Source organism: Anas platyrhynchos, chromosome 3 (genome assembly GCF_047663525.1).
Source record: "Anas platyrhynchos isolate ZD024472 breed Pekin duck chromosome 3, IASCAAS_PekinDuck_T2T, whole genome shotgun sequence".
Classification (NCBI taxonomy): domain Eukaryota; kingdom Metazoa; phylum Chordata; class Aves; order Anseriformes; family Anatidae; genus Anas; species Anas platyrhynchos.
The window spans coordinates 114,436,857-114,458,302 of record NC_092589.1 but is presented as its reverse complement, the minus strand read 5'-3'; the positions used below and the strand labels follow the sequence as shown (position 1 = coordinate 114,458,302).

General features: G+C 35.9%; 1 protein-coding gene across 3 annotated transcripts in view; it reads left to right on the top strand.

Moving 5' to 3' along the window:
• Nucleotides 1-21,446, top strand: part of CD2AP (CD2 associated protein) — a 73,934-nt gene that overhangs the window by 50,641 nt on the left and 1,847 nt on the right. For 2 of the 3 annotated variants that reach the window (XM_027455325.3, XM_013093411.5), the window contains 11 exons: nucleotides 1,382-1,490; nucleotides 4,549-4,640; nucleotides 5,378-5,482; nucleotides 7,004-7,040; nucleotides 7,424-7,483; nucleotides 9,204-9,363; nucleotides 11,510-11,652; nucleotides 18,284-18,399; nucleotides 19,171-19,260; nucleotides 19,886-20,076; nucleotides 21,147-21,210. In XM_027455325.3, coding sequence (XP_027311126.1) covers nucleotides 1,382-1,490; nucleotides 4,549-4,640; nucleotides 5,378-5,482; nucleotides 7,004-7,040; nucleotides 7,424-7,483; nucleotides 9,204-9,363; nucleotides 11,510-11,652; nucleotides 18,284-18,399; nucleotides 19,171-19,260; nucleotides 19,886-20,076; nucleotides 21,147-21,210 — 1,167 coding nt within the window. Of the gene's footprint in view, nucleotides 1-1,381; nucleotides 1,491-4,548; nucleotides 4,641-5,377; nucleotides 5,483-7,003; nucleotides 7,041-7,423; nucleotides 7,484-9,203; nucleotides 9,364-11,509; nucleotides 11,653-18,283; nucleotides 18,400-19,170; nucleotides 19,261-19,883; nucleotides 20,077-21,146; nucleotides 21,211-21,446 lie in introns of those variants that run through there. The other variant, XR_005264355.2, reaches the window with a different exon arrangement.

Here is a 21,446-nt window from a genome sequence, read left to right as displayed (position 1 = left end):
TAGGCTTAGAGAATAGCACAAAGAGCCCTATGGGGAAAATTCTTATGAAGGTTTTGCTAAAACAGTTTCTTTAGGTACATGCTCAACTCACTTTGGATTTAAGTGGAGGGATGCTGGAAGGGCATTCTCTGTCCTTAAGCTAGTAAAGAAATAAAAGCTGTCCTCAGGAAGCTCTAGAGAAGAGAGGGCTTTTTTGTTTTTCCCCTATGGGAATTCAAGGACTGCTCAGCACAGGAAGACTGAGCACTTAGACTTGTGAGCAATTCAAATGTTTATTTGCTTTTGTAAGATAGATTTCAGTCAGCTCCAGCATCCTGCATGGGTTCAGGTTATTTATACCCTGTCTGCCTAAACTTCCTCTCACACTAATTGCATCCTTTTTTTGGAAGGGGAGAACGTAGAAAACTTTCCATACTGACCTTCTTTAATCTCCTAGGTGGGTTATTTTAGGGCTTCCTTTATGTTTTGGAGTGAATTAAATTGCATATGCACTCTGAGAACATCACAAATGACCATAGCTTCCTCTATGGTATGTCAGAGGTACCAAACACCAGCCCACAGACACCATCTGTTCTTAAAGAGACTCAGGCTGGTTTCTGTGGCATCAGTAGGTCTGCAAAGTCTAGTTATAAAGGGAAATGAACAGAATAAGTAAAAGCAATGGGATTTTTCTCGTCAGTAACACTGCTAGGGTTGCTCAGGTAAGCACTGACTAATGTTTGTAGCTCTTATGACTGTGAAGAAAAGAATGCAGCTGATGCTGTCGCAGTCTTCCTGACAGCTCAGTAAATGTCTGGAAATGAAAACTGGAACAATTATTTTGGTTAGGTGTTAACTCTGAAACTTCATACCAGTTGTGATGCCTCTGTGTTTTTTTTTTGTGTAGGAGCAAATGTCTTTTTGGGTTCTGTTCTGTTTGAATCTTCAAGAGCGAAGGGAAGCTGGGACAGGCTTTCACATGCTTTTATGTTTGCCTAAGTAATGAAAAACTGATTACCTCTTCAGCTGAGATGGTTTATGGTCACTGAATATTCCTGTGTCATTCCAGTGCCAAGTAACTATGGTCAGAGTTACTTTCAGCAGAGCTGTTCAATGACCACTTCTGTGCCAGAGAAGGCAATTTCAGAGTAATGGAACAGTAACGCTTGGGAAGATTGAAATATGATTGCAAAAATTGAGCTGGACATTGCCAGATATAAAGCAGTGTGCTTTGCCTTCGGTCAGTAGACAAAATTCTTGTTGTGGTGGCCATAATGAAGTAACTGCAGTAAATTAAGTACTTAAAAGAAAAACGCAGTGAATCTCTTGGAGATAATTTCACATCATCTCAGCTACTGAAAACATGAGTTTCTGTTAACAAAGGTCTCTTTCGTTTCTGTAGTCCTCACCTCACCATCCCCCTGGATCAAAGCCAATTCATTTTCCTTGCGTAACAAAAATGGAAAACTCGTCAGAAGGAGCAAAATCAGAAGGTGAAAGTAAACCAAAAGGTAAGGCTAATGGAAATGTGCATCTGTTGCTTGATAGTCTTTGGTGAAGAAGTATTTGGTTGTCAAAAGTGATCTGTTTTCCCCTTGTTGGCATTATACTTCTGTGTATACTGCTTTTTGTGCATAATGTTCTTTACCTTTGAGAAGTTATTCAAATGCAAAAGTGTCTGAAGGAGTTTTTGTTTGCATTTCAGTGAGAAATCAGTTGTAGGGTTGTCTCGCAGAAGCAAATAAGGCAGCGGTATTAAGTTTGTGTTAATTTGTGTTGACGTGCTTAAGCTGGCTTTCATTCTGCCTAGCTTTTAGTGGCCATCTGGGATGCTGGAAATCTGTTGTTGCAGAGCAGCCCCCCAGCTTGGTTTCTGTTCCTGGGTGATAGGAATGATGCTGTGTTTACTCTGGAGTTGCTCGTGTGTGTGCTGTCCATGGTTGTATGCCGGGTTTCTTGCATCAGAAAGTTGTTGTTCCCTTGAAGTCTATTCTCCAGGTAGCCTGGTTCCATTTACAGTAATAAAAAAGAAAAAAGATTTTTTTCTCTGAGAATTTATGACTTTGTTTAACTACTAAATTGCCTAGCTTTATTTAGAGAGCTACTTTTTTTTTTTTTTTTTTTTTAAAGTCAACTCAAAACTTCTTTTGGGAGTACCAACCCCATAAAAAAATTGTGATGTGTTGACAGCTCATTTTGCCTAGTTCCAGGGACAATGCTTTTCAGCTCCTGTATTGGAATTCCAAGTGTACTTTTCTTTTATGTAGAAATCAGTTATTTTTGCATAAATGGGTTATTTTACATGGAATGCATCATTTGCAGAATTACGAAAACTTCAACAAACAGCTGGCTTTTCGCCTGTCTTTAGGGGTTGTGTAATCTAGCAGAGCAGCGCACTTGAAACGGTGGGTTTGTACAGCCAAACCAGGGTTTTGGCAGAGTTCTAACAGCAAATAGGACATCTGTGCCACTTGAGCCATGTTGCTGTATTTCGTGGGATAGATGTATGCATGGCCATGTTTATAAACAGCTGATTACTGTTTAGGAGTGTTTAATGTAGTGGGGGTAAGAGTACTTAACACTTCAGTTTTGCCATTCCAAAGCATATATCGAAATAAGTTTGTGTATGATACATTTCATGGAAATCGATGCTCACTTGGACTTTATCCTGATTTTGAAGTCTATTAGGGATTTTACTTTTAGTAGATTAAAATTTTCAGCTTTTAACCCGTTCCAGTGCTATTGCTGGAAGTGCACTTCCTGCAGAGCCAGCAAGACAGTGTGCAGCCCAGAGCATTGCGAAATTTGGCTTGTCTTAAACTTTGCATAAAAATTAACCCAAGTCTGTCTGAAAAATCTGGGTGTTCAATACCAAACATTCAAAGCATTCAGTACGTTGCTCCTTTCATAATTTCAAGTGCATTTCATGCTACAAGTATAGAAATTGGACTAATCCGGTTAGTCATGCTGAGTCTCTGCTGCCCAGATAAATATTGTAGGAGATTATTAGTAGATAATACCTATAGAAATAATTTGAAAGTATCTTGTAACTTTTGAAAGAGCTAGGTTTTCTTTCTTAATGTTTTTATTTTAATACAGACTGCACAGTTTATGCATCGTCAGTTTTGAGAGAGTTTAAAATAATCTGTGTTCAGTATGTTAACAACAGAGGTCTCCTAAAATATTTAGACTTGTGTGCCTTAGCTATTTCTGGGAAGCTTGTTTTGGCCTCTGGTGCAAATATGTAAAATATTTTGTTTAAAAAATAAAATAGAAATCTCCACTTGGTGATTTCTCCTTCCCCCTTTATGTCAGAGGACATTATCTGTGATTCCTGCTACTGCACGGTCATCCCTGAGTTCTTGGAAAGGAGAAAACTTAGTAAATGTTTTAATAAAAGGTAGTTCAAAGTTCAGATTTATTACTTTGTAAGCACCATATGAAAGCGTTAGAAAGTGAAACTGGACTTCTTTATCTCCATGACTTAGAGAATATCAGGCTCACAAAGTAAGACGGTGAAGTGGCAAATTGTACGTGCTCTTAATGAAGGTGGGTGGATTTTTTGGGTGGAGCTGACCACCTGGATGGGCAGAAAGATGCAGCCTGCAGGGTTTCAGCACTTGCTGCCTCCTGCCTTCTGTGCAGCTGCTGCAGAGGAAAGTCCTTCCTGACATGGTTTTTGTGTGCTGTGGGACTTGGTGTGTATCCAGGGCAGGAGGAGAAGTGCATGGAGAAGGAAAGAAGCAAAGGTTTGCGTAGTACAGTGGTGCTGGCCGACTCTCCCAGCAGCAAGGAAATGCGTGCCTTGTTACAGAATCGGGCTGTGTGCAGGAGATGGCTTAGGGTTGTGCTGCCGCCTAAGCAGGGGTGTATGCTGCTGCTCACCTGTGTGTGTTGTCCAAGTCCTGGTATGTTGTGGCCGCATGATGGTATTCTTATTGCCCTATACCAAGTAGAAAGACAGGAATTATTCTTTCTGCTTTTACAAAAGGGGCTGTGACTGTCAGTTTAGTCATTCAGTTGAGCTGTGGTTTCAAGTGGTTATATCCAAGGATTTCCTTTGCTTCAATTACTTGTTCTCATTGCAGAATTTCAGCAAATGTGCTGCTTGGGTATTTGAAGTTCCTGTAATTTTAAGTCACCATGAAACAATTATGTATATTTAATTAGGCTTATTATAAAAATCTCATATAAACTTGCAATAAAAATCATGAATCAGTCTTTCGTCTAAAGCAGCAGAACTGAAGGCAGTGGGGATTAGATATGTCAGATAAGCCGTTACAATTTTAAGTGAGCGGTCTGTTGGATAAAAATATTTTAGGGCATTATCCCCCTGACTCCATGAGGATTTATCTCCCGTTCTCTGTAAATATTGCTACGAACTTGATTTGCTCATGATGTGAATGACACAGTGAACACTTTGTAGAGCAGCATCAGATGGCTGGTCTGGAAGGGAAGGGTGATTACAGTATTAATTTCTGAGCTCTCCTTTTGGATAGCACAAGTAAGCTTTTATGAATTTTACTACCCGTGGTATGCAAATGTAGTAATTATGCTGTGTTGTTCCAGCCAAGGAATATTGCAGGACATTATTTTCCTATGAAGGCACAAATGACGAACTGAGTTTTAAAGAAGGCGAGATTATTCAAATTATCACTAAGGTAAGATGTTCAGTCCACTTTAACAACTTGTAACTTTTGTAAGTTATGCACACGTAAGTAGAATATAGACAGGAGAGTTTATTAGGTTGAATAAAGTATTTGCTAAAATATTTAAATAATTTCAGATGTTAACACACATACTTCTGTTATAAACAAACTAAAGTTTCTATCTAGTTAGATCATGTGATGGATTTCTATGTCACAGAATTAATAATTTGTTTTTTTCCCCTTATGTCTTAACTTGGTTATTTTTTCCTCAGAAGTGTATTCTGTCTTCTTTCTTCATGCTTTTCAGACTAGTGAGCCTGATCAGTTGCATCAGAATCACTTTTATGTAGTAGAATTGTGTGTTATTCCAACTACAGAAAGTATTTACTGAATGTGTTTCTAGTGGAGGAAGTTGAGAACATTAAATCTAGTGGAGGAAGTTGAGAACGTTAAATATTGTGCATTGAATCATAGCTGGTTTTACGTACTTTTCTTCCACTTGCAGATGTTAGCCTTGTATAAATGAGGAAATATAATTTCATATCCTGTATTTTAGAAAACAAAGTGACCAAACATAGTCTGATCTTTAGCTGTTTCCCCTTGCTAAGGTAGCTAAAGTATTCTTCTAAGTAATGCAATATTTTGGAAAAACAATTATATTGTGAGAAACAGCTACAGGAACAGCACTTTCAATCTATCTGTTCTGGGAAAAATAAGGATTGATCGAAATATCCTATTGTTTGTTTTAGGATACTGGAGAGCCAGGCTGGTGGAGAGGAGAACTCAATGGTAAAGAAGGAGTCTTCCCTGATAATTTTGCTGTTCAAATACACGAACATGATAAAGACTTCCCTGTAAGTTCCTATATATTTCATCTAGTGTCACAAAAACGAATTGACAGAAATGCAAGGAATAAAAGACTTCAGCACATACTGCTGCTTCAAATATTAATACAATTGTGTCAGCTTTTAACTCTGTCTCGAGGTAGCTATAACCAAGAAGGTCTAAAGGTTAAACTTATTTTTAAATATTTAATTGAAACCTGCCTTTTCAGATTAACTGTAATTAAAGAGGCTGATTAGGTCATATAGAAAAACATATAGTTCTGATACTGTGGTGATATGTGTAACTGATGATTGAATTAAACCCTAAATGTTTTGAAAGGAAGCAACCAGTCAGTTCTGTTTTATTCTGTTCTCTAAGTAAATATAAGAACAAAATACTGAATAACCCCTGGGGGACTCACTGGGATTTTTCTGTGTTATGACCTGCCAGTAGGTTGCAGCGTATAATCTTTGGATGGGATTTAGAAATAGTTTTTTTTTTTCTTTTTTTTTTCCTCCATTATCTCTTGTGTTGACTTAAAGAAATCCGTATTTTTATGTGGTACTCCTTGTTCTTGTAATTCTTAGTCCATGTTTTGTCAAGATTAGTATGATGTTTTGGTTCTGACAAGTGTGTGTACCAAAGATGGTCAAGTTAACACATGTACTTTAGTGGGAGTGCATTGGACTGAGCCCATACAACTTCAGCAATGTTTTTATAAACATCTGAGGGTTAGTAGACTTTTGTGACCGTTTTATCAGTGAGCATTGTCCTTGGTGCAACCACGTTAGATGGGTGTTCTAGAGCATTTTCATTAGCTGGACTCTGGAGGTGAGGTGGTTTGAGATGTGTCCCTTGAGGTAAGCCGTACCCTGTGATGGGGGAAATTCAAACTTATTTTTAACAGATCAAGGAAAACAATAAGTGGCTGCCTAGTACAGTAGGGTTATTGTCAACATACAAACTGTGACACCTTAATATTTTGCAAGTTTTTAATGGCTGGAGTAGTTCACGCATCTTTCTCCAGTATAAGACGAAGAAGCTCAGACGAGTGTTTTTCATATAAATGAAGTGCTTGTTGCGTAATTAAATAGTTTTCATGATATTTAGTTTAGAACTCTTGTTCAGTGAAAGTGACCTTTTTTGATTTTAAAATTTACCTGATTACTTTTTGATACTTCCGTTGTACTAACAAAGATTGGGGTTTACTTACTGAAATTAAAACGGGTGTGACTGGAGCAATTCCTTGGACTAGATAAGAAGTAATTCTTAATTTTTTTTTGCACCTCTTCTGTGTACTCTTGCTGCTGAAATGCTGATCTGAGATTTGAAGAAACTGTGCATTTTGTTCACATTTTTTTTAGCAGGTTGGCTGGGAAATACCAGATGAATTTTTCCAGTTCTATGTCTTTGCTTCCTGTCTGGGATTGCCATTTATGAAATGCTTTGAAAAGAGCTGTGAATAAGATGGACACTACCGTATGCAAAACAGAAAGCAAATGTGTTTCTGTGTTTTGATAATCTGTTTTGTTTATGTACTTATTTTACAGAAGCCAAAGAAACCTCCTCCTCCAGTTAAAGGTCCAGGTACGTAAAATATGCCTGCTGATAGGTGTCTGAGGAAGTATTGAACTTCAGAAACAGTGCATGTCTTCAAAAAAATTAAATAAATTCAGAAGTAGCTTTGTATTTCCTAGTAATGCAGCTGCCCTTAGTTAGAGGTTACCTTTTTATGCCTTATGTATTTTGCTGCTGCTATATATTTTCCCAAATTACGATGGAGACTACTTCAGACATCTTAATACGAGCCTACAGTTTGCTGGGCTGAAATGAATGTTTATAAATGGCATTACACTCCTTGCAAAGGGAAAAAAAATACGAACACAAATTGGTGTGTATCATATTTTTAGATAGTGACTAAGATAATTAAAGCTCTTTCAGAAATACCTATGATTTGGTTTTACACACAGCTCCTAAACCTGAATTGCCAGCTGGAGAGAAGAAATTCCCTTTGAGGACTGAAGAAAAAGGTGAGACCCGTTTACTTTATAGTGAATTTCAGGATATATTCCTAAAAGTAAGGTAATAAGTTTTAGTTTATCTGCTCTGTGTAATAGGTAGCATGCTTAGGAACATGAAAGCTTCTGAAAACTTTGTGTGATAAAGAACAGTCCTTCTCTGTGGTAGAAGAAATGATGCAGGAAAACATTCTCTTGTATTCTGTTGAAGGCTAGGCTGAATAATTAATTATATGCGGTCTCTTCTGGCCTTAACAGTTATTTTTTTAGATAGCAGTAGCGTTTTACTAGAAAAAATGTCCGTCTATCAGTGCAGTGTTTCACTGGTGAAAAATAACCATATTGATAATAGCAATCAAACTGATTAAGTAAGAAGTTTTAATATAATTATTTTTTAATTCAATAATTGAGCAGCTCTAATCTAAACCTATCCAACCATATATTTTTAATGCATATTAATCTTGCCTTTAATTGTAATCAAAAATTGACTGATCAAATATTTCTGTATTTACAGTAAAGGGTGCTTTTTGGTATCATGTAGTAATTTTGTCCAATATCAATGGCTAAGACTGGTATTTTTATTATGATTACTAAGTACTTATCTTTAGTCAACCCTTATTTCATTGTATAATAAAAGACGAAAAAGTGGCATGCCATTTTTACAGCAAAATTGACTGATTTCTGTGCTCATAAGGAATCTTGGCTTTGAGTATTACCTTCATCCACTTAACTCTGGACAGTTTTTATATTCAGATTTGAGTTGGAGCAACTAAAGTGAAACCTGACTGATGATAATTCAGTAATATAATTCGATGGCAGCATTTTTTGTCCTTCTTATGAACTTGCATGTTCTTACAAGTAATAATGCATAATTCTTGAATTCTTTCTCCTCTAAAATGTAAAGAACTGATCTCCAGTAATACTGCCACTAGGCATTTAGGAATTTAAGCCTTTTATATAGGATCAGTAGACAGAAGTGAGCCTCACGAACAGGGTGTTTTACACAGGAGAGTCAGCACCACCAAGCGGCAAAATTATGTACTGTCCTGCTACTTCAGAGCTTTATTAATTTTGTAACACTGTACTGAGAGACAGCAAAGGACTGCCTAGTAACTGTACTAAGAGAGCCTGCCATAGTATTGGTTTTGTTTTGTTTGCATATCCTAATGTTCGAAGGTCTCAAATCAAGAATATGATTCTCTTTTGGATGATGCTTTTTTTGTTGAAACCTCTATGACCCGTTTTTCAGAGTATTCTTGGGAAAGAAAATCAGGATTTCTCCATTTTACTGTTGGGCATATGACACACAAGGATTGCAGAACTTTTCCAAAGGGAGTTAGTCGTATACAGGCAGTATTTAAAACAAAAGCCCTCTGACTTTTTAAGGGGAGATATGATTAATTCACAGTAAGGGCAAAGTAGTGGCAGTACAGAGAGATTCTTGTTTGTTAGGTGTTATTTGCAGTGCAATAATATCAATCTAGAATTTCTTTTACTCAGGTGGGCAGCTGAACTCCACCACAACTGCTCTCTCACTCCCCCTATCCTCAAAGAGGAAGAGGGAGAAAATATAAAAATAAGTGACTACTATTTAATGTCAATATATCCATTTTTCACTGTTCATCTGAACTTTAGAGAAAGTAGTTCTAACAGCAGTCACTTTCTAATTGATCAGCATTGAAAGAAACCTAGGCAATGTGTTTCTTAATGTTTTGGTGACTTACTTTGTCAGATGAAAAAGGAGCTTTGGATCAGAAGCCTTTGAAGCCACAAGCTCCTCAAGTACCACCCAAGAAGCCCATTCCTCCAAGCAAGACTAACAGCCTTTTGAGAGCAGGGTTTCAGCATCCAAAACGTCCAGAAAAACCTGCTTTGCCATCATCTACATCCAAGTCAGTATAAGTTTATATTATGTTATATACAATATATTATATATATTTAGTGTGGTTTGTTTTTCTGTCTTTCTTCACAACTGAGGTGGGAAAAGATGTATGTTTTAAAGGCAAAGAGGATATAAGGATAAGTTTGCACTGCACCTACCAGTTTATCTTTTCTCCAAGTGTTATCAATATGAACTTAAAACTTCCTAATTCTTTAAGATGCTGAATCCATCTTGGAGAAAATATTACAAGATAACCATAAAGCAGATCAATTTATGAATCTAGTCTGCTTTGCTTTAAACCTGCCCCCAAAATAAAGAAGTTAAAATAGCAATATGGTATAAAAGAATCTCTGGATGTTGTACTTGAGAAAAATGTCATTGTGTTGGAAAAGATTTGAGTAGAGTCAAAGTCCAGTGTTTCAGAGTAAACTAGAAGAAGAGGAAGAGTTGAGCATAGTTAGTATCCATGCTGAAGGTACTCAGCATGGCTCATGTCCTCTTTCATGGGGAAGAAAACAGTGCAGAGACTGGAGATGGTTCTTGGATCTGTCTCGAGTATTCTCAGTGGAGTTTACTGGACAAGTAGGGAACAGAACAGGAAGCAGTTGCTCACTCTTAGTTTCACTTCTCTAAATTTCTTTATCGCAAGTGTGAAATTTTTTTAGTGTTTCACCAGCTTTGCATCAATACAATCCCTCCTTGTACCCAACCCCTGCTGCGGTTTCCCTCCTTTCTGACTCCATCCAAGAATTTGCCAGATTCTTACCCACAACAGCAGATCCATGTTGACAAGTAACTGTCCCTTTGGGATATTCAGCTGACTTGAAAGAACCACGAGAAAGTGAGATCATGATGAACTTGGCCATCTACCAATAAAAGAGCAGACAGCTGCTACCTCAAAGAGCTTGCACCCTAAATACCTGTAAATGTACAGAGTGGCAACAAACATTCTTTGAGTTTTGTCTTTTCCCTCCAGCGAGTCCTATATATCGTGAGCCAAAAGGAGTTAAAGGGAGAAAACAGGAGGGCAGCGAGGAAAGGTGCAGACTTTGGAGGGTTGACTCCAACAGCCATCTGCCAGAGGACAATCTAGGCAGCTACCTCTGGTCACACCCTGCACAGCCCTGGAAACTTTGGGTGCTTGACTGAAGGGTTAGACTGTTGCAGCTTTCATTCTGTGTAGGTTTCCAGTTCGTAATCATGTTTCATCACCTGACATTTTGGAATGTTTCCCAAGTAGAGATCTTCCCATCTTTAACCAAAATAGTGTTCTCCCTCCCCCATAGTTAAGGATATGAAGGGGTACATGTGTGCAGCTAAAAGAGAGGCTGTAGTAAACTGTGGTCGTTTAATAATTGCAAACTTAAAAAATATAGAGGGTTTTTAAAACAGGTTTAAACGCCTGGAAGTTTAACAACACTGTAGGGAGATTGGCTGTTAGCACTTTTCCGCTGTAATGGATTTTGAAAAAAGAATATGGGCGATGAGTTTATGAAAGGGACACATTGAAGCTGACAACTGGCCTGTCTACATACTGCTTTTTTTTTTACAGTGACATAAATGATGGCACGAATTGGAAAAGGTCAGCTCTTCATTTTTTTTGGTCCTTGGATGATGTGACTAGGCATGAAGGACACATGGTAGAAGCGTAACCAGGCATACCAGATGTACAAGACACTTTATTCTGTACCCAGAAAAAAATAACTTGTTCTTGATAGCTTTTTTTCTTTACAGAAAAAAAAAAAAAAAAAAAGATTTGAAGGAATTTGACTATTTGCTTTTGAAATATTTCAGGAGAGATTACGGAAGGTGCTATTCAGCTATCGTGTTTTCTCTTGCAGTGAAGTGAGATATTTTAGGTTAAGTGCCAAAATAAGCTCTGTAGTAAATGCACTAAAAATTTTGGATGCTTTTCCAAGGGGATTGTACATGTCTGACAGCTCTACAAAAGCTGCAACAGAAGAGCTGACTTCTATAATACTAGAATTTCTCTCTGAAAAACTTTTAAGCAAGGATTAAAAAAACCGTAAAAGCTGTTTCTGGGGAGGTGTGTCTTTTTCCTTTTAATTCTTATTCTTGGTGTGTTTTGGTTTTTGGTAAACTATTTAATGTTACTATTCATTACTAGGTGTATTTTTTCACTTTTCTTGTTACAGATCTAATGGAGAAGTCGTTTCTCTTCGACCAAAATCTGAAATTGAGCCAGTAGCAAAACCAAAGTTAGACTCTGAACAGTTACCACTTAGACCAAAATCAGTAGAGGTAGATTCGCTTGTGGTAAAGAGCTCTCGAGAATCAGGTAAGAAAAGAACAAACAGTTTTTTTCTGGGTCTTTCTGTTTGGATTGCAGTATCTTACAGGGTTAGAATAAGGTCATCAATTTACACAAAATACCATGGAGTATAATTATGCCTGTTAGTAGAAAATCTTTTTTTTTTTTTTAAAGGTTAGTTGTAAGATAGCTCAGGGTGAGAGTTAGCAAAGGGTGTGCAGGTGTCAGTAGGCTATTTGGAGGTGGTTAAGCTCACAGTTAATAACAGCTGATAGGAAGGAACATAGGTAATAGCTTGTTCTTCTAATTTGAAAGCATGTTTTTTGCTATCAATTTTATCTTGCGTTTTTATGAAATTGTTTTCCTTACTGACTGGTTCTGTTTGTTCTTCTGCTCTTGCATTTTAGATAACTTTTGCATTTTTAGCTAACTTGCCTATTTTCAGTAATGTCATTAACTTCAGCATTCTGTAATTAAATTCATAGCTACAATAGATTGCACCTTTACTATACCTTAAATTTGGGCCAGAGTAGTATATTCTATGTTTGAATTTCATATTTATGGCTTTGCGTAATGCACCTTGAACCAAATCTGGTATCTTTTTAAATCTGAATTTGTCTAGTTAAAACACTGATAGCAGATAGAGTACCAACATTAATAATTCATGTAGCCTGATTGCAATATAGTTGTATTTTGTCCTTTTCTGACAGTACAACTGATTTCTCTCATCTGTGTCCATCTTGTGCAGAGTGTGTCTGCTGTGGACACTTTTTTTAAGCTCTGAATTGTTTTTATTGTGTGATTAAGCACTGCAGAAGAAGCTTTATTGTATTGTACCTGCAGTGTTTGGCTTGCATATTTCAACACAACCTTTATTCTCAAAAAAAAAAAAAAAGTTTTATTAATAATACATTTGAAATTTTAGTGTAAGTTGATCTTCTAAGGACAACTACGATATACAGGATGTAGAATAGCTTGACCTAAAAGATAATTAAGTTCACCCATGAAATAAATCATTCATCAAACAAATGAAGCAATTTTTGAATAGGAAGGAGTTTTTCTGACTTGTTCATTAAGACTCATGGCATTTAAAATATGCTTCCAAGCTGAAGTGCCCTATGTGAGGAAATGCTAATTCAAGTATGCTTTCAATTGCTATGGGTTGAGCCCACATGATTAATAATTAATGATACATTAATTAAAACATATTTCATTAATTAAAAATAAAGTTATATTTTCCTGAGCCACAGAAAGTTGGACTTCAGTATTACCATTGAATGTTCCCGGAAGTATTTATAAGGGCCTTTGTTTATTCACTTGTCAAACACATAAATGTTGTGCTATAGCTTGTTTTAGAAGTTTTTACTTGGCAGTTTAATTACTGCCGCTGTCACTCAAACATGGAGTTTGAGTGAGGGAAACACTTTCAGGCCACAGTAAGCTTTGAGATGAAAGATTGATGCCCCACCTAGCCTTAAAAACATAAACTTTGCCCTGTTGCTCAGAGGTTTAGCCCTAGGATTATGTTGGCTGTATTACCATGGTGCATAGTACCATTTATCCCTAGGAGAAAGCTCTGTGAAAAAAGACGGAATGTCTTTTTTCCCCGGGTGCAGTTATCTTGAAACCTCTTAATAACCAGCTTGGCAATGTAGTAGACGTCGTACTAGATATTCATATATATAAGAGCAACATTTTTATTTTTTTTTTACAGATTTAAAAAAAAAAGGGGATGGGGGCAAAACAAAACACAAAACTATTTGATCTTATTTGCTGACATAAGATTTCACAAGCTCAAAGAGAAATTTTAGTATTTATATGCCTAGATAGAAGGCGGGGAAAAAAAACAGCATCCAGTGGCTGACAGAAAATAGCCTGTGATTTGCAGTCATCAGCACTGTGTTTCTAATAATCTGAGAAGTGTAAATCCAAAATGGGTTAATTCTAGATCTGGGATAAATTACAGTGAATATTCAAGGCTTTACTATCAGACTAGCTTTTGCAACATCTAACAAGGATGGAGGACAGAAACTTCCAAAATCCAGAGATGCTGGGCAGAGTTTGCAGCACCAGTCCTGTGGCACCCTCTGTACACTCTGATACTTTGGCAGGGGATTACTTGCAGAGCAGCAAATAACAGGGCCTGCTCGTACTGGTGAAGTTTATCTGAAGTAGTGATAATACCCTGCAATTTGTATGTTCTAGGAAAGACGTAGAAGATACGTTCAGTTTGCTTGAAGCAGATAGGTGAGGTCTGTTCCACTCCTTGGTTGGTGCAAAGCGAGCACAGGAGGTTTGGGCAGCACCAACAAAGTCAAGGAGCTGCTATTTGAGGAAAGTTTCAAAAGTAAAACCACCCTTGTTTAAAATGATCTGCTTAAGTTGATTTAGGTTTTATTGCTCTTGTGAAAAGGGACTTAAGCTCCCATCAGTAAAACGTGAGGAACCTCATGCTTTGTCTCTGCATCCACTCTGCTGCTAAAGGCATAATACTCAGTGCAGCAGCTAATGGCACACAAAGCTCTGAAGGTATTTGGGATATTAAATTTAAGACTTCTGGTTCTTGTAAGATTAAACAGACATTAAAATATGGGGGAAAACATATGGCTGGCACTGGCGCTTTTGGATATTGTTGAAGGTGTAGAAGTTACCAACAGACTTTCTTTTTCTTCTGAAATGGATGATTTTTTAGTAGACCGAGTTTTTTAAGTGCGCTTTTTTTTTCTTTTTCAGTTTATTTTGACAATTAAGTTTGTTCATCACTTCAAATTTAGGTTAAGGAGCAGCTGTAGATATTCTTTATATGTAAGAGAGGGAGGAAAATGTGGAAAAAAAAAGGCAATAAAAAGACACCAAATAACCTAGGTTCCAGCCATCAGATAGGGAAGGACAAATACTCTAAAATACTCAAACTTTGATCGTGTTTAAATTCCTTCTCTTGAAGCTTAATTTCAAAAATTGCATAAATGTTTCTTTGTTTTATTAGAATTAAAGTTCTGTAAACGACCTAAAGCTGTAATACTAGCATGCTGAACATTTAAAGCAATTCTGTTTCTTCTACAAATGTTTCTTTTTCCTGCTTTGTAAAATAATTTTTTTGTTCAGAATCTTTTTCTAGACATTCCTCTCCTTGACTTTTCTTTCCAGATTTTGTTTCCTATCCTGTTTGCCATGTTTCCCTTCTTACGTGTCAGGAAATTACCCTACCCTTCTCCATTTTGGTAAGATAACAATCTATAAGGCAATCCAAATGCTTTATGCCATACACCTAGCCTCTTCTTAACTTCATAAGCGTAATTTTCAGTTGCAGTTATTTGGGTTTCAATTTAAAATGCTTTTTCGTTTATTTGAATGCTTGTTTTCCTTAGCTGTTAAACAAGAAGTTACTTCAAATATATTTTACAATGAGGAGTGTATGTACAGGTGAGGAAGGAACAAAAAAGACAAAAACAAAATACCCTTTTCTCAGTTTAACTTCTATCAGTCTACTGATGAGCCAAGCATAGTATTTATAGTATGATGTATTCAATATTTATAGCACTTAGATTTAGGTTGAATGTGTCTGTCTTTCTGTGCACACAAATTATGTTATTGTGATTTTTTTTGGCACTGAATTCTCTAGTGTTGGCTATTTATTATTATGAGTCTTGTAAAATAGCATTTATGAAAGTTACATATTGGGCAAATAAGTGCTTATTATAGCAAATAATTTATTATTGCTTGACTTTAAACGTCAATATTCTGAAGCTTATATCTTTCCCATAAGTTTTGGGGGTTCAATCTCTGGAGGATGAGTAATAGGAAAAAGGTCTACCAGCTTTTTCACTCTGCAGATTAACATGAGGTATTGTCTTCTGAAATACTGGGTACGTTTTGCTTTTACCATGGGTTTTTAAATCCCAGCAAGATGAGGTATATGAACCCCTTCAGCTTTGCTCCTTTTTGTGAAGGCTTTTTAAGAGAAACTGATACAAATACACTAAAACATTGACAATTTTTAACAAAGCCTCTCACCTACCTGTATCTCTTAAAGCACCTAACAATTCTATAACGCGTTTATCCAGGTTAAGCTTGCAGAAAAAATGTTTCTAGTAGTCTTTCCTAAGTAATTGTTCCAGGTTAGCTTATCTTGCTCATGAAAAAGGTATTCTAGCTCAGCCTTAAAATAAATTGTGGACTCAAATTATCTCCAGATGTATGGTATTGCTCTTCTGTCACAATGACGAGGTTGCCTGTAATGATTAATTGCAGACAGTCTTTAAGAAAATTAATTGATACATCACTTTGTTCACTGAAGTGGGTGTAAATTGTGAAATTGAGGTGTGTTTTATCAGTATCCATATTGGTTTCAGTGGGGCCAAGATTCCTCCTAAGATACTTAGGAAATTTGTTTCAAAAAATAATAATAAACACCCACTTCCACCCCTTATTTCTCTAATGTACTGGTAATATTTTAGGGCTGAGCTGTTGAGTGAGGTATACCAGTTTCTATTGTTAAGAAACTGGTAAGAAACTTGGCTTTTGTGTCGTCCCACTATCTATAATTTAAATTGTTTACTGCTACAGCCTTGAATATCTATATACTCAAGGTTTGTGAAGTTCTGGAGGTACACGTTATCCTTAAGATGTCAGTTACTGATACTTACTTTGCTCATGGAGACAGGGCTAGCATTGCAATTGTAATAGTAATTCATTTTAAAATTCTTATTTAAATTTGTTTGTTATTCCTGCAGAAGGAGGATCACAGAAATGCAAAAATTGTTGTGATGGTGGGGAAGAGGGGAGGAAATGTGTCTATATTTTTCCTGCCTTCTTGTTGCCTTTATATTAAATACCTAACCTACATACGTCAAAATCTGAATCAGGACTTCGGTTAGTGCTTTGAGCTTACTGAAGATTGAGTAAAAAACATTAATATACACTCCTAGAACACTGCTGCATGATTTCTAACAAGCTAAATGCTTTATTGGCCAAGACTGTAAGATAAATACCTTAATAGCCATTTCTCCATCATCCTCTCTTCCGTCACCCCTCGCCATTCATCACTCTTCTGTTTCTTCCTACTTTGTTCTTCCCTGTTTTTTGTTAAATTGTAAATATAGTTACATATTTACAAAAGACCACCTTTACATTTTCTTTAATAAAATTGAAAAGCAGCAAAACTGATTGGTAACTGATAAAGTTGCAAATTCTTGTATTTCAAGACGGCAACAGATAATGAAGTACGCAAGTCCAGATAGGTTTGAAAGATGTGAATGTTTTAAGGGCTTAAAAGACAGTAATGTATAGTAGTAGACATTAAAACTAGTTAAAACTTTCAGTAGAAAGCTTCTACTGAATTTATTTCTATAGGTATAAATTAGCTTTGACAATGAATGAATAAAACTTGAATTAATCAGATGATTTTAATTCATGTTAACTTTGAAGTGGTATGAAAGCTGTGGCCGAGTATTTCTATGGCTTTTTCCTGTACTGACCTCTTGCTGTAGTGTCAAAATGAGTGAGAAAGTAGGGGAAGAAGTGTTAAGGTTTCTGCTTGAAATGATGCAATGTAAAACTAAGAGGTTGCAAAACAAACAAACAAAACCAACTAACCCCCGCCCCCCGCCCAAGTTTGAATGTTACTTCTGGTATCCATAGTAATGCTTTCTGGCATTTTAGTTAAACATTTAGTCTGAAGAACAAGTTAATGATTTTGTGTTGTAAAACCATATGTAATATCTGTAATTTATGTTACTGCTTTAATAATAAAAATAGATAAATTTTATTGTATAGCTGTTAGTAGGTAAGTATTGGTTTTATTTTTTTTTGTGGTAAGAAACCCAGTTGTTAACTAGATGAATTACTTATGTTCTGCTCTACACATTAATAGATTTTTCATAAGGTTGTATCTTCCCATAGGGTGTAAAGAACTTCTTCTGATCAGGGGTCATAAGGAGTAAAAAGTGGAATAAAGCAAGACTTCATCTAAGAGAGTTAACCTAGACTAAAGTTAAGAGTGTAAAGAGAATAATCAGCAAAGAGATCTGTGTGCCTTAAGAAAGTATACAAATAGGGTTCTAAATTCTAAAATATTTTATTATAGACTTGATGGAGTCGTGTATTTTCTGCAGACAAAAAATATTGCATATGAAAAACTGCACTGTACAAAACTATTTGCAGTTAATGTCTTGTTAACATACATAAACCTCTGGACGCACTTTACCATATTTATTTTCCTCTCAGTTGCTAAACTCGGATTTTGATGTTTTTCATGAGTTGGGCAGTTAAAAAAAAAAAAAAAAAAAGCCATTTTCAACTCAAAATTGGTTTTTAAGTCCTCTCAGAAAACAGTTTAAGCTGCATTTTTTCTCCAAATACACTAGGTCTCTTTTATGCTGCCATGTTGACACTACTTCTGTTGAGAACTTGAATTCAAGTGGTAGTTGAATCAACTCTTATTTTTTTCAAGGGGGAACATGTGACTTCTCAGACAGGTCAAAGTCATGTAGTTTTACATGGCTTGTTGTTGTATATGCTGAAAAATCTTTGAAATGATAAGAATCTCAAAAATTATTACTTTTATTTTTTCTCCATTTTATTAAAAAAAAAAAAGACAAAAAGGAGCATAGTAAAACTCCTAGTCTTGATGGTGGTCTGTGTTTTCATCTTTCTCTAGATCTATTAAGCTTTGATGATGTAATAGCTACCTCAGATAATCTATCTCACCCTACTGCAAGTCGACCCAAGATGCCTGGTAGGAGGCTGCCTGCACGTTTCAGTGGTTGTATTTCTGTGAGTATATCGGTGCGTTTTTTCCAGATGTGAACTAAGAACTAAATTCCCAGGAAACAGAGTTACACTCATAAGCAGTCATATGAGCCATTTATCAGAGAGTGAAATGCAAAATACTCAGAGGTTGTTTGTATAGATTGTCTATAGGGATATCTGTTTGCAAGTAGAAGAAAGTGTACGTAAGAAAAACAACACAACTGTATTGCACCTGAGGGAGTCTTCCTGTTCTGTGGGGTATTACTGTGATAAATCCCCTAATCTTTCAGTAGCACCAATGATATACTAATGGTTTGTAGTCTTTCACTTCAACAAAGTTGTAATTTAATGTTATGTTGGAAAAGTGATCATATGTGCCAAGGCACGAGACAGAACGAGGTAGTGTAGAATCCTTGTTTATTTTACATATAAATATATATATTATATATATATAAATCATGTGTTTTATAGTTTGGTCATGTCAATTACTATAGACTGTTAACTGCCTTGTCTTTGTGTTATGGAGGTACCTAAAGGTTCCCAAAAGCATCAAGTATTTGTTCTATTAAGTACGGTAGAGATAATGGCAAATCCTGTCTAAACGTACTGTCTGATTTAAATTCAGATAAATTAAAACTGTAGGGTAGGAAAGTTCTGAGTAGCAAGGAAAGAAACCCATAGTAGTCTAGCAGTTCAAGCTTTTATCTATCACGTTTTTAGAAATACATAACTCTTTTCTTCCTTGTTCTGAAAACCTTTTTTGGTTTTGGTATTTTTGAATTGTTTATTTACCAGTCAAGTGAAATCGACAGTGCAGAAAAAAAACTGAAGGTGCAGAAGGAAGAAGAAGAAAGTGCCAAACCAAAGCCAGTTGAAACAAAAAAGGTATGTCACCAAGGAGCTAGGTACCAGGCATCTAGTTCTCTGTTCATCTTGCTTGTATTTCCAGTTTAGATTGATGCAACCATCTAAATACAACTGATTGTATTTAAATGCAAGCGAGCCATGTCATTTGGTATAGAGTTCATATTAGAATTTGTAATATAAAGTTAATTTATACCTCAGTATAAAGTTTTGTTTTTCAGTTCTGATAATCAGGTAACATGAAACTATGGTATTGTTTCTCACATAAGTTTCATGTCTGATTTTTAATCTTCTGACATGTAAAGCAAACAAGCAGATCAGAAGACCACATGGTTTTTGTGTTTTTTTTTTTTTAAGTGTAGAGAACTGCAGTGTGTTTTGTTTAATGGCTACAGGAAGTTCAGTGCAATGCTAAATAAACAGCTTTTAAAATAACTGTGTATTACATACGACGATAGTCCATTTGAACTGGGCATTCCTTTTAATCTTTAGGGTAGAAAATAATGGAAAGTTGTATATGTACAGCTAATTGTTAATAGCTAAAAAGTATATACAAGAAGATACTATACTAGTACAACTTATATACTGTAAGTGGTTAGTTCATAAAGATTGTACTTCTTAGCCTTCTACTGACTTATTTTTTCAGCCATCTGTGTTGAGTCCACCAATTCCATCTTCATCTCAGAGACCAAGTTCTGCTATACTCAACTTTTTTCCGGTAGAAGTCCAACCTAAAGGAGAAACAGAGAATACGCAAATACAAACACCTGTGGAAGAGCTCAGGACTCAGATTCATGATTTGATGAGTTTAGTAGACACACTGAAAAAAGAACATGGGTAAATATTTTTCTTCTCAATCTGCAAATAGTTATACACTAACATCTTTAATGACAGATAAAGTGTATTAATACTAATGTTCAGAACTTATTCCTTCAGAAGTTGATCCAGCTAAATGACCTAAATATATACCAATTTGATGTCAGAGTATTTTTGGAATTTGTAAACACTTTCTATTCTACCTTGTGCTCCTTCATTCATAACTGCTTTTTGAAAATATTTCTTAAGCAGTTGGTACTATCACTGTAAGGAAAATTAGATAATTCTCGTGGTGTTTAGTGTAAGTACATGTGCTAACATTGTGTAATAATTGCAGCACTGACGTGACTGGTAGGAGGGAAAAGATTACTGAGCCTTTTAAATTCAGTCATGATGGCCCCATCATGTGTGCATGTGGGCAGGGTTGTGTTTGGCAGATGATGTAAAAGAAAATTGGTCTTTATTGTGTTTAGGCAAATACAAATCTGCAGAAATTGTATTTTTCTCTCTTTAGTTGGAGAACACAGGCATTCATTCTTGTCCTATCAGAATGATGAGTACTAACTAAACCAGTTGAGAGGCTGTAAAGCATCTGGATCAGTTGGCTTCCGAAGTAAACTAGTAAATTATGAGTTCAGCAGATTAATGAATTACTTTTTCAGTGATGTGATGATCATTCTTAATATTTTCTTATCTGACTCCAGTTATGAAGTAAAACAGAACAGGAAATTCCTATTCTTTAGAATATTCCTATTTTTTAGAATATGTAGAAGTTGACAGGTTACTTTAAGTTACTTTAAATTTCTCTCTCCAAGTAGGGGATAACTGTAAAAACATTTCTTAACTACACTACTAAAAATTGCGATTAAAAGTTAGGGATAGTTGCATGGTGATTGCTAAGAGGCGTTGAGAGTTGTTGGAAGCTTCTGGTCCAGTCCACTAGTGGGCCTGTAATTTTATGTTTTATTTATAAGGTATAGTATCAGATTTACGTTCGTCCCTCTTGTAAAATTTTAAGAAGGCCTATGCTTACTGTTCTCAGTAATATTTTCTTCTCTAACTTGGATTTCTGCTATCTTAAAAACTGTCAGGAGAGAACTGGAAAAAATAAGGAAGGATTTGGAAGAAGAAAAGCTGAAGCGAAGTATTCTGGAGGTAATATTCATAACTTAAAAGGAGAAAAAAATTAGAAGCACATATAGAGTGTTCAAGAACTTGATGCTGAAGGAAAGTCTTAATGGACATGCTCAATCTTTTGTGTACTGCTTTCCTATTGTGTAGTTGAATGAATGCCTCATAAGGCAAGTATTAAGAACATTCACAGTTCATCTTAGTTCAGTTTTGCTTACCTGCAATGCAAAATAATTATTTTTAGTTATATGTGTGTTGGG